At 36.2% G+C, this 17,140-nt stretch overlaps 1 protein-coding gene across 11 annotated transcripts in view; it reads right to left on the reverse strand.

The window, feature by feature from the left end:
* Positions 1 to 17,140, reverse strand: part of SLF1 (SMC5-SMC6 complex localization factor 1) — a 125,866-nt gene that overhangs the window by 37,700 nt on the left and 71,026 nt on the right. For all 11 annotated transcript variants that reach the window (XR_011966443.1, XR_011966442.1, XM_072606116.1 and 8 more), the window contains 2 exons: positions 10,500 to 10,631; positions 9,599 to 9,764 (listed from right to left, as the gene is read on the reverse strand). Coding sequence is in view for 9 of the 11 variants with exons in the window: in XM_072606116.1 (XP_072462217.1) it covers positions 9,599 to 9,764; positions 10,500 to 10,631 (298 nt within the window). In the remaining 2 variants the exon portion in view is untranslated. The remainder of the gene's footprint in view (positions 1 to 9,598; positions 9,765 to 10,499; positions 10,632 to 17,140) is intronic.

A 17,140-nucleotide genomic window follows, 5' to 3' on the forward strand; every position in this document is an offset into this window, starting at 1 on the left:
TCAAATAAAAAAAAGATTGCTACTGAAAAAATTGATTAAATTGAGTCTTCTTAACTAATGATTGGAGATAAATTAAATCTACCCTGCCAACCAAAAATATGTCTCTAGATATTTAATAGTTAAGAAAAAGAAAGTGTAAGTTTGTTGGTTGATTTTTGCCCCTTCTAAATTCAGTATTATTAAACTCCTCTACAAGCTGATAACAGTCATCAAGTCTTTCTTGTCACTAAAACTTGGTAAAAGTGTACTTTATTCTTCACTCATGAAATTTATTAAGAACTAAAGTATAAGATTAACTGAGGTCCCGAAATTTTCATTCAGAAAACACCAAATTGATTTAAATTAAAAAGACAAACACACTTGCTTTTCTCTATGAAAATACTTCATGCTCTTTGTAGGAAAGTAAGATGACAACATTGCTAACTTCTCTTTACTTTCTCATTTGGTAAGGGTAGGAGATTTATAAAAGCTTGTTGTTGACTGACTGACAGATTGAAAGACCTTTACAACTTTAGTAGCTCTAAGTGACCTGCTCTGACCCTTCTCTGACTAGGACAACTGCTAGGACATTTTCACAGCTGAGTGCTGGTTACCTGTCCTTAGGCTACCAAAACCCACCCTTGTCCAATGTTCAAGTTGACTGTTCAGATTAACTTTTTTCAAGGAAAAGGAGGTGTTTTCAAAAAGAAGGCAAAAAAGGGTGATGGCAAAATTTGAGTGCTCTCCATTGACATACTTTTCTTCATCTCATACTCCCCCCGCCCCCACACCCATAGCAAGAGTTCTTAATTTGGGGTCAATGAACTTGCTAAATAAAATTTATAATTGTACTTCATTTGTAAATCCTATGTATTTTGTTTTACACCCTTTAGGAAGGCAGTTGGTACTGTAGGAGACAGAATGCTGTGCCCAGAATCAAGATCTAAGTTCATATTTGACCTGATACCTAACCTGTTTACTTCAGTTTTCTCAACAGTAAAACATTAATTTGTGAAAGTGCTTAACATTGGCTTGGCACATAGTAGGCACTCTATAAATGTTTCTTTCTTTCTCTTCCCATTTAAAAATATTTTTCTGAGAAGGGGTCTATAGGTTTCAGCAAGTTGATGGTAGAAAAAACTCTGTGGCTCTTAGAAGGCATAGGACCTGGTTCTAAGACACACCTAAAATCCATATGCCAGGTCCTGTAACCTGCTTAGGATTGCCCTGGCCAAGATTTCATCCTCTAATATCATGTACACTAATAAACACTCTTTGGTTTTAAAGGAAGCATTTTTAATTCAAGGATCTTGGTCCCCTCTCGTTATAACTAGTTCTGTTGGGTGAAGTTGTGGGAAGACCCACATGAAGCAGAATACAGCTGATGGACATCTATACATTGCTCTTCAATTTGGGAACTCCCTCCAGTCATGAAGACCACACGCATCTATGACTTACTAGAACTCTCAAAGAGTTGTCAGAGACTCAGAGCGATTAAGAGATTTGCTCATAGTCACACAGACGTTAATAGTTAAGAGGCAGTATTTGAAACCAGGCCTTCCTAAATCTAAGTCCAATACATATAACACACACACACACACACACACACACACACACACACACACACACTCTCTGTAGAAATTGTTTTGGTGGAAGCAATTGTAATGGAATACAAGTCCTGCTGCTTACTATCCATATGTGTCACTGGGCCAAATCACTTAAAGTCTCTGAGCCTCAGTTTCCTCATTTATGAAATGAGAGGCTGTACCAGAGGATCCCTCAGATCCAGAAGAAAACACAACCAACAAGAAAATGGTTCATTTGCTCAATGTTACATCTGGGAGTTTCACCAGTACAATAAAATGGAGTAATGAACAATAATTTAACGTACTGCCAATCCTTTCAAAACAATAACAGGAGTGGACATTTATACTGTGCTTGGAGGTTTACAAATATTTAACAAACATTATATCATTTCATCTTCACATTAAAGTGAGGACTACAGGTTAATCGTCCCCTGCTTTATAGAAAGTAAGGTCCAGTGATATTAGGGAATTTGCCCATGGTTTCATAGTTCCTAAATGTCTAAGGAAGGATTAGAATACAATAGTGTTTTAACACAGGAGAGAGAGTGTTGTGGTGGAAAGAATCCATAATTAGGAGCAAGAGAACCTGGGCCATAATTAAAGCTCCATCATAGAATAGCAAGGTGAATTCTGCTAAATGGAAATGTTTCTGAAGCAGAGTTTTCCCATTTGTAAAATTAAGAGGTTTAACTAGGTAATACTGAAGATTTTCTTTAAAGTAGTTTTACTTCCTTTCACTGTAGTAAGTTAAGAATATGAAGGAAAAGATATCACAGGAATTTTAGAAAAAAGATGGCAACCAACATTAAATCATAGTTCTACAGCTGGACGAGAACTCAGAGGTCATCTGGTATAACCTCTTCATTTTTAGATGAAGAAAAAGGCTGAGGAATAGTAACTTGGCCAAAGTCACACAAAAGTAAAAAGTAACAAGGAAGAATATGAACCCAGGTTTTCTGACTCTGGGGCTGCTGACTTTATCCACTGTACCACACTACGTTCTTTTTCTTACTGACAATTATAAGAAAAAAAAAAGAAAAACCAAGTTAGACACTTAAAGGGACATTTTATAAAAGTATAAAAGACATATATAGCCTCATTTGGTTTCCTTGTGATCTGCAATTCTAGAGTTACCTCTATGTGTTATACAAGGGTGTCCCAAGGAGAAATGACACAGACAAGCTACGAAGCTCTGTAGCTACTGCCCATGTTGAATTTGCAGCTCCTTTAAAATAAGAGACACACCCCACCTCTGCCCTTTGCCAAGGAAAGCCCAAAGCACTCTCAGATTCATGACAATGAAATTCACTGCCACAATGTCATTTGGCAAGACTGGCTGATTGACATTATGACAAAACAACATTAGCATAAACTGAGGACTTCTGTTTAGCTAATGACTTAAATTGAATGCTTCAGTGCTGTAAATCAAGAAACAAAATGCTTTACCCTACTGAAAGTGATGTCTATGAACATGCATGGAATTCTTTAAATTGAAAACTGCCAAAGAGACTGGATTAAGTACAAGAATGAATTCTAGCAGTGAAAATTAACTTAATGGAAAAAGTTCATATGAATAAAAAAATCCTAATCAAGTCTTAAGAAATAAAATACTAATTTGAAATGTTTCAGGCTAGTTCTCTAATATCTAATAATGCTACAATTTATGTGGCAGTAACTGCTAAACAAATATGTTGCTCTTGTTTATAAAGTGTAATGAAAATCTTCAAGCTAAGTACATAAAATCTGTTACTATTTACAACTTTAGTCTGCTTTCTAAGCATTTTCACATTGGTAGTAGTCCTTTGGTGATTTAGTAAACTGTGAAAAATGCTATGGTCTATATTATTGTCTTCAGATGTAATGAGCAGTTTCATCTAACACAATCAAATGGAAGGAAGAAATGTTCCACAAAGTAAAAAGACCTTTTTATCTGTAATGATTTTAGCCTTTAAAAAAATAAATGAAAGGCAGATTAAGCTGAGCAAGCACTTGATAATCTATATACAAGTTACCAGTTTTATCCGGCATCCTCTCATTTAAAGATCAGAACGCTATATTTAATTCCAATTACAATGAATGTTTTCTGCTCCTGTACCCTTCTGCAACGATGCTTCTTTTTAAGCCAGACGCACACACTGAGAGTGCCTACTCACCAGTTTCAACTGTCCAATAGTAAGGGGCCTGAGTCCCCAGTTACCCGGCAGAACACCTGAGTCATAGGACTGTGGCCAGGACAAGGGGACAAGGTACAGAGAACACACTATGTACTTTTTTTTGCAGAGCAAATTCCCTTTTTAGCCCCCAGATCTTAGAACAGATGCCAGAAGCCAATTAAAAATAAATCAAAAACCAAAACCACAGCTATTTAAATCATATCTCTGACAACTGCCTAAATGAACTCCTAAAACTGATAGCAAACTAATGCTATGATATTGAGCAAGCATTACTCTGCTTACCTCCTACTGTCCTCTGCCCCTAAGCCTGGTCAAGCAACTGGTATTATAATAATAGCTAACATTTATAGAGCGCTTACTATGTGCCAGGTATTGCGCTAAGGGCATTGCAATTATTATCTCATTCGATGCCCACAACAACCTTGGGAGGCAGGTGCTATAACTGTATGACTAACCCCACTCCCCTACCTTGTGCATGCATGCCCCTTCCCCTCAAACCCCCCGCCCCCCGTCCATAGCTATTAAGTTTATCCAGGTGCAGAAAAATATATTAAAAATTAAGGCACATATATTTTAGACACTAAGCAATCAGGAATTGTCTCAATTATCTTTGAATACACTGCTTTGCAACTAGGATGTGCTTAATAAATCCAAGTTTATGTCAGACCTTGCCACATGTAAATCACAAATTAATAAATAGGAAATATTACAATGTTAATACTGAGGTTTCTGAAACTGAACAAGGTCAGTAAGCCTTGAGGCTGGTTTAAATATGCTGCCTTTTCATGCTTTTTGGACAACATAAAAATAATGGCTTTACTAACTGAGTAACAGTAAGAGTCAACAGTATCTTGGGAGTAAACATTCTACAATTCTACTGGCTGAAGGAAAAACTGACAGACGGCATGATAGTTTTCTTTTGTCTCCTCCAGGATGTGATGACTTTGTATAATGAAATCTGATCTGATTTGGGAGACTTTTGTTTGATTTGGAGATCATAGGACATGGATATTTCAATGGGAGTATTGCCTACAATGACACATCATCTTCCTCCCTTCCTGCCTTATAAACAAAAGGTCCCTTCTTCTCATCCCCTAAGATGTGTTTTGTCCTCTTGTAAGGAGTTTTACCTAACATGGTGCCTTCTCCTGACTGGTTACTATGTGAGTAGAAATCAAATGCGAGGGACCTTTAAAAAACTCTCAGCTAGACTATTTCTATATGAGGTGGGGAAAGGGAAGGGTGAGTGCGCACAGAGGGAAAATTAAAAGAATATCCTCAAAGACAGTTGATCAATTAGGGTAGATATCCCTATAGGGAGATTTTTTAAATGTTCATCATAGCTTGGAAAGAGTTGAAATTACACTGAAGGAGACCTTGAGCTGGGCTGAGGCTAAGCCTTAGAGATCCTATGCGCTGACAATAAGGAGATCCAAAGCAGCTTTCTATATTATCATTCAGTATTTAGAAATTTCCCTGTTAATTTGAAAGCTTGTCATTTTAGGTACATTATACAGAAAAATAATAGTACAGCTAGCTAATTTCTGGTTAGTAGTTTACAAATGGTTTTGTTATATGTTTATTACATGAACAAGCTTGGATATATCGTCACTGGGAGTCTTCTACATGGTAGTCTGGCCATCCTAACCACACTTGCACTACAGGTACAAGCAGCTTCACTCACTTTGAGGCATGGCCTAAGAAGGAAATATGCCTCATTTGAGACTTGCCTGAAATTCCAGACACATGTCATTCATTACATGCTTCTGTTTCCACACTTGTGATGTTATCTCATTAAGATGAAATAGAAAAATTAAGGAAATATGGTGCTATCACATTTCTGATGTTATGTATCATTTTATATATATATATATATATATATATATATATATATATATATATATATATATATATATATATATATATATATATATATATATATATTTCAGCCCTTCAAGAATCCTGGTAATTTCATCTGGGAGTAATTGTCCACCTGCCTCTCTGCCTTAAGAAGTGTTTTTGGTGGGAGTTTTGTGGTTAGAAAAATCCATTTTCTGAAAGGCAATCTTCTGTTATGAAACCTTTGGAACATAGCCCTTCTTCTGGACAACAGCCAGTGTTTGTTTTGAGGAACACACTTGCTATCTTTCTAGATCTGTAGGACCTACCAAAGATGGTGTTCTGTTACAATAGCCTCTCACAACATACGGTCACCTCCATGTGTCAGAGGAGGGCTACTGAGAATGTATTAGATGTGTAAGATGTTATATATCACATTTCATTACTCCTTTGAGATTCTGCTCCACTTTGGAAGAATTGTTACTTCTACTTAAAAAGTTTAAATGTCCAACTAGAGTCTCAAACTTTTGATAACAATTTGAGTTAAATGCAATGTCACCTCTGAAGCAACTATAATAGAACACGTGATACGTATAGTGAAGAGCTCTGGTTGTTGGATCATAAGACCTGTGTTCAAGTCCCAATTCAGTGGCTAACTGGCTACATGACTTTTGGCTGGACATTTCTCCACCCTGAATACCTGTCTCCTCACCTATGAAACTGGTATAGTACATACCGCCTTTACAGTAATATCTCTCAGGATCAAGTGAGATGTCACATATAAAACACATCATGAACTAAGTGTATATAAGTGTAAAACATTACTGTTAAAATGTATTTTGGTGAGAAATTAAAAATCAATAAGGTATTTCAGTAATACAGATAAACACTTTGGTAATGGCTCTCTTTATCAGTAATGAAAATTGTGTTAGAATAAATATTACAATATGGGTTAAGGAAGCAGATATTCAAAATACTTATCAGTTCCTACAAATGGAAACTATGAATCATGGACTTTTTCATACAACTCATACGTAAATGAAAATCTAATAATAGACTCTGTCTTAGATTTCCTATTTAACTCTGAAAATGGTCACAGGTGCTATGATAGTTCAGACTCAAAATGCTCTCTCCTGCCTTTATACTTTAATATAATTTCCTGTATTTTTTAAAAAGCCAGACAATTGTCACTGTCCATCATCTCCACCACCATCATCATCATCATCATCATCATCATCATCATCACCACAAAATCACTGTGGGGCAGGTGTTATTATTATCCCTATTTTGTAGATGAGAAAATCAAGGGCAGAGGTAAAGTGACTTGCCCAGGGTCACATAGCTAGTGTTTGGGGGTTGATATAAACTCAGGTCTTCCTGACTTACATTATGTGAGTTTGTCATTTAAAATCACATGGAAATTGATGTGATCTTATTAATATCCTTACTAATTCTAGTAGATTGGCTGAGAGGTTGGTATAACAAATAGCACAGACGCTACACTGATGTCTTTGAACTGTAGAAGACCCACGTGATTATACCTAACATTCTCCACGGAGGACTTTTCACATGGAAAAGAACAGAACCAAATGAGAAGTTATGAATGGGCTGTAATCGGCATCATTAGAGGAAGTACTCATACAGGGAAGACCCAGTAGAGTACCAAAGTAAGTATAAGTGCTTGTTGGAGGCAACCTTGACCCAAACTCATCTAAGTTTTTCACTATAAAATAGGAGGCTGAACTCAGAGATACAGAGAAATTGGAGAAGATGAAGCGTCAATGGGGAGTTCCATACCAAAATTATATAGTAGAATATAACTAATTACTGCATTGAGAGAAATCATGGTTCTAATTTATTTTCCTTTGACAGCAAGGATCATATCTACTGTTTTTACTCCTTTCTAAAGAAACGTTACTAAAGCCTTCTGTTTTATATAACTTTCATTTCAAATAAATGTATGAATATATACGTATGCATAAATGTATGTAAGTACACATTCACATACACACACATATCCCTCTCCATCAGAAAGTCGCCCTCTGTAATAAAGAATAAGGGAGGAGAAAAAAAGGAAAGTTCAATAAAACTTAAAAATATACACATTCCGTCTGACAGTGTGAGCAATGTTACACACTAAATGTTTTTCTGAACTCTTCTGAGGGAACAGACTTGGTTGTTATAATTATACTCCACTCAGGGTTTTTTTGGTGGACCGAGAGTAGGTGGGAATGCTTTCCACTTATTGCAGTTGTGTTTCTTGTTTCATTACTTCTGCTTATTTAACTGTGCATCGGTTCATACAAGTTTCTCAAGCTTCTCTATAATTTTCATAGTCACCATTTCTTACCGTGTAATAATATTCCATTACATTCATGTACCACAATTTGCTTAGCGATTCACTAATTAGTGGGCATCTATTTTGATAAGTTATTTGCTTCTACAAAAATTGCTACTATAAAATATGTTAGTGTTTTCTCTCTTTGATCGTCTTGGGTATATGTCAGAGAGAAGACTTTGTGGATCAAAGGATATGGATACTATAGGCACTGTATTATCATAATTCAAAATTGTTAACTGGAATGGTTAGACCACTTTATAGCTCCATCAAAAATCTATCAGAGTTCCTGTCTTTTCACAGCTCCTCCAACAACAACTATTCCTGTCTTCTGTCATCCCTGCCAATCTGTATTGGTACTGTATTGTCATCTTATTGTGTCTTACTGGACGCTAGTAATCTCAATGTAGCTACAGTCTTATTAACTTTCTTGCTGTCATATCATACTCTTGATTCATATTCAGCTAGCTAGCAATCCATTACTCTCCCCAACAATCATTTTCAGTCAAACTATAATCTAGTCAAGTCTGCCATGTGGAACCTCATTACTTAATATTTTCAAGTGTTAAGTATCAAGTCATAACTTTATACCTTGGATTATTTAATATGCACCAAATCATCAAGTAAAAAGATTCTTTAACCCAAAGCAGATTTAAAGTTCAGATGAACACTGGTCTCTAGGAAATTAACAGTATGAGATTAAGAAATAAGCCCATGGTGACTCTCCAGTCACAATCCAAGCGACATCACAAGCCTTCCTTCTTCCATTCACTGCTCAAGCCTGCAGCCTGACAGACTCCTTCCTCCTTTCCCTTTTGCAAGAGGGGTAAGTACAATTTTTTGGTGACCTATTTTTACCGCTAATCAGCTTATCAACTATCAAAGTACAGGTTAGGAAAAGAAGTCAAAGACTGGCTCAGGTCAAAAATTGGACCTATTATAACTAATTTAGGAAATGAGAAATCATAGCAGTATCTGAACTGACAGAGAGAAATTCAGAATAATAGATAAAATTTGGAACTATACGAGAAGCTCATATGAGAAGTTCATGTCTACGATCTCCAAGTTAGGAATGTAAGAACTAAGTTCAACTGCTATTTTAACTGTCTGAACTGCTGGAAAAAGACTGTTGGGTGTGTCTATGTATATATGTATGTATGTATGTATGTATATACACAGCCATACACACACATATGTATTTGGAGAGAGAGAGAAAGGGAGAAAGAATCACTAGGATGGAAGGCATTGTTCAAGATAAGAAATCAGAATAATGACCTCTTTAACATTTTTTTTTTTTAGGAACTCATTTGTTATTTCCCACTCATATTCTGAATACCTTTACGATTTGGCTCACCTCTTTATCTGTATGTATTCTTTATGCATTGAAATGTACATAAAGTGAAAACATTAGAAACAGCCAGCAATAACAGCACGTAATTAACATCTTACACTTAGTAGGTATTATCTATGGCCATTAATCCCAAAGACTTTTCATTCTAAAACTCCATAGTAAATAGATATGCTTGTGCATATATGGCAGAGATATATCTATTTTTAACTCAGAGAAAAGTAAACTAGAGAGGCAGGAAAAAGAAAAGAATGATAAAAAGTACTTGTTTCTTTTTCTTATAGACCAGCTATTTTTAGTCTACATCATGGTAAGTAAGGCAAATTCTACTCACATCGTTAGAACTGAATTTTTGTTTTTGAGAATATATAGTCCAATCCAAAAGCAAAGTTATTGGCTTGGTAAAAAACACTGAGGTTTCATGTCCAGACCAAAAGATTTCAAGAAGAAAGGCCTGCTCTTGGACTTTTAGGGTCTGAGAATCTGCTTCTTCATATAACCTAGGAAAAGAATGGACAAAAAAAATGTAAGTCAGTTTGATTATTGTAGTTACTCAGGAGAAAGTGTCAAGACTCTTGTCAAAATACAAACAAGTTTAGCAATTTTTAAATATTAGAACTATCACTATTTTTGATGAGTCATATGTAAAGTAATAATGACAATCAGTCAAACTGAAATAACTCAAATGTTGTGCTAATGTTGGACAAATAGGATTATAACAATGGAGAAGAAATGGAAAAGCATAGTATCAGGCTATAAAACAACCAACAACATACATGTAACGGATGTTCAATTTCAGGATTGGGAGATGAAACTTCTCAGCACTTAACATGTACAAACTGAATAAATGAGTGTTATGCCCAAGAAGGATTTTTCACTTAAGCATTCAATTACTAAAGAATAAAAAGTTAAAACCTGAAAACTGAAAAGCCTCACACCTTTGCGATATAAAATTAAACACCTATCCAAATATATAACTTGGTGAAAATAAAATGTGAATTGTGAAACAGAAAAAAGACTATATAAACCATCACTCTACTGCTGACAGAATTTATCTTTAATGTCAAAAACTTTTAAAAAAGACCAAAACAATAATCTAACCCTAAATAATTGCACAAAAATAGACACAAAAGATGACTGACTTTTTTGGTCAAAACTTTAGAAAGAAAGTAGAAAATGGGCACACAAGAATAATGCAAATGGAGGAAGAAATGTCCCTTCATGTAAAAACTCACTTGTGATTCAGATGCTGGACTTCACTTTTCATTAGCTTGAAGAAGAAGGTTAGTAATGCCAGCTTGAGCATCTTGGACACAACAACTCCTTCTGGAACTGGGTGACAAAAACTTTCACTGAAAAGGCAGGATCTGAAAAACAAGAACACAAGAATCTTCAAGACTCCAACAAATTCACTGATTAATTGATGGACAAGTATCTCTTTTAAAATAATGCCAGAGTTTAAATAACAGTTTGATCAACACAGTATGGAACAAGTTAAACAAAGCGACATGATTAATATCTGTGCCTCCTTTATGAATGCAAGGACAGGTCGACCCTCTAGCAGTTATCTTTCCATTATTTCTAGCAATAGGTATGCTTCATCATTGCGTGTTTTAAAGAATACAGACCTAATTTCCCTAATTCTTCTCAGTGATTGCAACGTTCAACTGTCTTATGTTATTGTCTTCACATCTTCCTTATTTCTCTGATAAATGGGAGAATGATGAATACTGAACTTAATTGGTGTAGGCCTTTAGCAAATAAAAAATTACCTTGAATATTTAAATGCTTTCAACTTTACCTTCCTCTTCCCACAAAATCACCTCCATGTTACTATTTAACAAAGCATAGCTATGAAGTTTAACAAAAAATATCACTATTTTATTCTTTTTCCTATTCTCCACTGTTTCTCATAGAGTGGGTGAGAGTCAGATTACTCAGATGTATAGTCACAGGGGCACAATGGGAAGAACAGTGACTCTGCAGTCAGGCACTCCCTGCATGTCTCTGGGCAACTCACAACCTTACTGGGCTTTAGCTTCTTCATCTGAAAAATGAAGGGACTGGTCTCTGGACAAATGGATGGTCTCTGAGGTCCCTTCCAGCTCTCCATCTATGATCCTCTGAGTCACAGAGATAGGACAAAAAGTTTCTTCCAAATTTATACAATCATGCTACTGGTAAAGTCATTTCATCTCTATACTCTCATTTTTTTGTTCATTTATGCTGCTTGTATCATCTTGTTTACACATAGTTTCTCATCATTTTGCCATCCCCTCAACTATTTACTATGAGGCACCTGTAAAATAAGGGAGGATGAAACCAGGCTTTGAAAGGCCTTGAATGCCAGGTTAAGAGGTTGCGTTCTACTGCAAAGACAATATGGAGAGGGAGGGAGGGAAATAAAGAGGATATGTGAGCTAGGAGTGACATGATCAGACCTAAGGATTAGAAAGATCACTGTGGCAGCAGTATGAAGGATGGATTGAAGAGGGGAGAGACTGGAAGAAGACAGAACATTCAGGTGATTATTACAAAGTCGGCAAGTCACTTCACCCTGTTTGCCTTAGTTTCCTCATATGTAAAATGAGCTGGAGAAGGAAATGGCAAATCACTCCAGTATCAATGCCAAGAAAACCCCAAATGAGGTCATGAAGAGGTGGACACGACTGAAACAACTGTACAACAATAGTTCATATGAGACGTAGCACAGTTCCGAGCCAGCATAGACATAAAGGAGATGGAAAAAAGACAAATGCTTGTTACATTGTGCAGACAGGATAACCAGAATCTGACAAATGACTAGATATGGAGGAGTGACTGAAAGGGTAGATCTAGTCAAAGGTGATGCAGAGGGTCCAAGTCTGGGTGACATGGGAAATAGTGATATGATCAAAATAAATAAAGGAGGTATGAAGATGGGTAGGTTTTGAAGGAAAGATGATGACTACTGTTTATACTTATCACTTTGCTTCAGTTTGAGGTGGTGATGGGATAGCTAGATGGGGATGACCGCCAGCCATTTGGAAATATAAGTCTAGACTTCAGGAACAGCTGTTACTACATCTGCTACATGTCTTACCCTGGTGTGTAGCAGATGTAATAACAGAGGGAGGCGGCGCGAAGTGGGGAAGGGATAGGGACAGAGAGAATGAGAGAATGAAAAGTGGGCTCAACACATTGTGTGTGTATGTGTGTGTGACTGTGTGTGTATGTGTGTGTGTGTGTGTGTGTGTGTAGGAGATTATGTTTTGGAAATCTTGGCCTAGCGTGATGCTGGCACAAACTAGGGACTTGATAAATCCATGGGGATTGTTTAGTTCCTAACTACGACCTGGTAGTCAGTAGTCAGGTAAGTTATGATTTCAGTTTTGGCCCTGTAGTACATTTCATACATTGTTCTCTTCTAACACTGATAGTCAATAACAATAGGCTGTTGTTCCAAAGAACAAGAAAAAAACATTCAGAAAATATTGCTACATACACTCCAATAATTGATCCAAACAAAATAAAATATGAATACTGCAGGCTCTATATTTGACTTAATATATAAATTATGTTCATCTGAGGTAAAGATGTACAAATACATTAAAAGTTTCTCTAGGTACAAATCATTAATAATAAAACAGTAATATATAATTAAAAGAATTAGGATCTCATAACATTTTTCTAAAATAATTATCCTGGATTAATCAAAGTTGCCATACTCAAATTCTTTGTGGAGAATAGTGGGTTCTCTATGGAGGATTTTTATGGTAAAACATGGATAATAGTATACAGGGTAAGAAGACAAGTGGGTATAACAGTAATTTAAATGGTAAGATCTTTCTCATTCATTAATAAGCCCATATGATCTGCTTAAGTCATTTTGAAGTCTAAGTCACAAGTGGTGGGAGGAGCTTGCTGAACAGGTAGAACAGGGCAGAGGGGAGAGGACGCAAGCAGGCAGGAGGCAAGCTGCAGGCTCCTGAGTGTTTGTTTGTGAGAAGGCCCTGGCTGAGAGCGGAGGCTTGGGAATGACTTTGCCCCCTGCCGTAATCATGCTTATTAACTTCTTGGTCACCATGACATATTTAGCTTTGTGGTTCTGGGATTTGGCTTTCTGGTGTCTAAATAAATGTTTTTCTTCTGCCTTCTCTATGGAGAGTCTTCTATATTTATGATGGAGAACTATGACGGCACAATCATAGTCACCACCAGGGCTGTGAATATTGCCTTGGTGATACGGTAAGTGAAGAGGGTGTGTAGAGATTTGAAATCCAGCTTAACGAAGAAATGTCACTGATGAAGTACATAATTTAAAAGAATCAAAATGACTGTTTTTCTTACAATGTCCTTAGTTTCTTGAATGTCCAAGTAAGCAATCCCCCGAAAATATTACTGATGTTACTGTGAAGTAAGTGAATACAAAGTATACTGGCTCTGTTGGGGCTTTTCCCTCCTAATTCTTAAGAGATTTGAAAACACAAATCATTTTATATTTTTATTTCCAAGGTAAAACAATCATAGACTAATAGAATTTTAGACCTGGAAGGAACTTGAGCGATAATCTGGTCCAACCTCCTCAGTTAGTAAATGAGGTATATGGAGGCAAAGCCAAGACGGTAGAGTAGAAGGATGGATCTGCTGTAGCTCTCCTCCCATAGCCCATAAAAATACCTATAAAAAAATGATTCTAAACATGTTTTAAAGTAGCAGAACCCTTGAAACGACAGAGTGAAAGAGATTTCCAGCCCAAGGCAGCTTGGAAGGCTGACAAGAAAGATCTATCACACCGGGCTCAGAGTGGAGCACAGCCCAGGTTTGGATGCGCAGCTTGGCAGGGACAGGACTGGAGTAGACTTCAGGGCTTTGGGGCTTGCTAAAGGAGACCCAAAAAAATGCTGAAGAAAATAACACCCTTAAAAATAGACTAACCCAAATGGCAAAAAAGTTCCAAAAAGTCAATGAGGAGAAGAATGCTTTAAAAAGCAGAATTAGTCAAATGGAAAAGGAGGTTCATAAGCTCACTAAAGAAAATAGTTCTTTAAAAATTAGAACGGAGCAGTTGGAAGCTAATGACTTTCCGAGAAACCAAGAAATTACAAAACAAAACCAAAAGAATGAAAAAATAAAGACAATGTGAAATATCTCATTGGAAAAACAACTGACTGGAAAACAGATGCAGGAGAGACAATTTAAAAATTATGGGGACTACCTGAAAGCCATCATCAAAAAAAGAGCCTAGACATCATTTTCCATGAAATTGTCAAGGAAAACTATCCTGATATTCTAGAACCAGAGGGCAAAATAAATATTGAAAGAACCTACCAATCACCTCCTGAAAGAGATCTGAAAAGGAAAACTCCTAGGAATATTGTAGTCAAATTCCAGAGTTCCCAGGTCAAGGAGAAAATATTGCAAACAGCCAGAAAGAAACAATTTGATTATTGTGGAAATATAATCAGGATAACACAAGATCTAGTAGCTTCTACATTAAGGGATCGAAGGGTTTAGAATATGTATTTGAGAAGTCAAAGGAACTAGGATTAAAACCAAGAATCATCTACCCAGCAAAACTAAGTATAATACTTCAAGGGAAAAAATGGTCATTCAGTGAAATAGAGGACTTTCAGACATTCTTGATGTGAAAAGACCAGAGCTGAATAGAAAATCTGACTTTCAAACACAAGAATCAAGAGAAGTATGAAAAGGTAAACAGGAAAGACAAATCATAACAGACTTAATGAAGTTGAACTATTTACATTCCTTCATGGAAAAATAATATTTATAACTCTTGAAACTTTTCTCAATATTTGGGTAGTTGGAGTGATTATACATGTACATAGACAGAGGGCACAGGGTGAACTGAATAGGAAGGGATGATATCTAAAAAAATAAAATTAAGGAGTGAGAGAGGAATATATTGGGAGGAGAAAGAGAGAAATGGAATAGGGCAAATTATCTCTCATAAAAGAGGTAAGAAAAAGCTTTTTCAATGGAGGGGAAAGAAGGGGAGGTGAGAAGGAAAAGTGAAGCTTACTCTCATCACATCTCGCTTAAGGAGGGAATATCATGCACACTCAATTTGGTAGAAAAATCTGTCTTACACTACAAGAAAGTGAGGGAGAAGGGGATAAGTGGGGTGTGAGGAGGGAGGGAAAATGGGAGGAGGGAGTACACTTTTGGGGAGGGACAAGGGCAAAAGAGAGAACAGAATAAAAGGGGGGCAGGATAGGATTGAGGGAAATATAGTTAGTCTTTTACAACATGACTATTACAGAAGTCTTTTGCATGACTACAGATGTATAGCCTATACTGAATTGCTTATCTTCTCAATGGGGATGGGTAGGGAAGGAAGAAGGAACAGAAGCTGGTTAATTCAAAGTTTTAAAGAATGTTGAGAATTGTTTCTGCATGCAACTGGGAAATAAGAGATACAGGCAATAGAGCATAGAAATCTATCTTGCCCTACAAGAAAAGAGAGAAGATGTGGATAAGGGAAGGGAAGGGTATGACAGAAGGGAGGGCACACTGGGGGAAAGGGTAATCAGATTGCACAGGGTCTTGGCATGGGGACAGGGGAAAGATGGGGAGAAAATCTGGAACTCAAAATCTTGTGGAAATGATTGTTGAAAATTAAAAATAAATAAATTAATCTAAAAAAAGAAAAAAAAAGAAATGAGGTATATGGAAACAAAAACAAAAACCCCAAGAATAAAAATAAAAACTTGGGAACATTCAATACAAAGAAACATTTAAACAGGTGCACCTCAAATTTTTTAGACTTAATTTATGATTCTACACACACACACACACACACACACACACACAAATATATCACACTCACACACATACATACATACATATACACTACTTTTTAAAAACATCAAATACTAGGACATTATTTAAAAATAACTATTTTTGTCGTTATATACAAATAGGCAGACTCTAATGAACAGTCTCCATTCCAAAAATTCATTTGAAAGTCAATAGTTTGGAATCCAGGACACAAGAATATTGCTGTATGAGAGCTCTAAAGTTATTTACCCCAATCTCCTAATTTTTACACATTTTTCCCACTGAAATAACAATATGGTTAAATGACTAAGGCAGCCCACAAAATCCATTTTAATCCATTATGTAGCCAGAACATTTTATTAATAGTACTATTAATAAACCAGAATTTGTAAAACAGCTTCGTTAAGAAAATTTATTCTAATATTGTTCCATAAGTCATGAGGAACAGGTGTACTTCAGAGAAACCTGGAAAAACTTACACAAACTGATGCTGAGTAAAGTGAGCAGAATCTGGAGAACACTGTACACAGTTACAGCCACACTGTGTGATGACTGACTTTGACAGATTTAGCTCTTCTCAGTCATGCAAGGACTAAGGACAGCTCCAAAAATCCTCAAGATGGAAAGCGCTACCCTCATCCAGAAAAAGAAGTATGGAGTCTGAGTGCAGACTGAAGCATGTTCTCTTTTTGTGTTTGTTTCTTCTTCCTCGTGGTTTCCATTGGTTCTAATTCTTCTTTATAACATGACTAATGTGAAAATGTTTAATATGAATGTATACGTACAGACTATATCGGACTGCACACTGTCTTAGAGAGGGGGAGAAAATTTAGAACTCAAAATCTGATGAAAGTAAATGGTGAAAAGTAGAAAGAAATTTTTTTTTTTCAAAGTAGTAGATTTATCATCTTTAGACTTCTGAAGTGAAGCTAATAAAAATGTAAAACCAATATAAGATTACAGTTAATTAAGTTTCCCATTACAGTGTCCTAATCTATCAAATGTGGATTTTTTTTTTATTCTTTTATTTTGTAATGTTTAACAATCACTACCATACAATTGAGATTTTATCCCTCCCCACATACTCCCCACTACC

The sequence above is a fragment of the Notamacropus eugenii genome, chromosome 4 (genome assembly GCF_028372415.1).
Source record: "Notamacropus eugenii isolate mMacEug1 chromosome 4, mMacEug1.pri_v2, whole genome shotgun sequence".
NCBI classification, from domain to species: Eukaryota; Metazoa; Chordata; class Mammalia; order Diprotodontia; family Macropodidae; genus Notamacropus; species Notamacropus eugenii.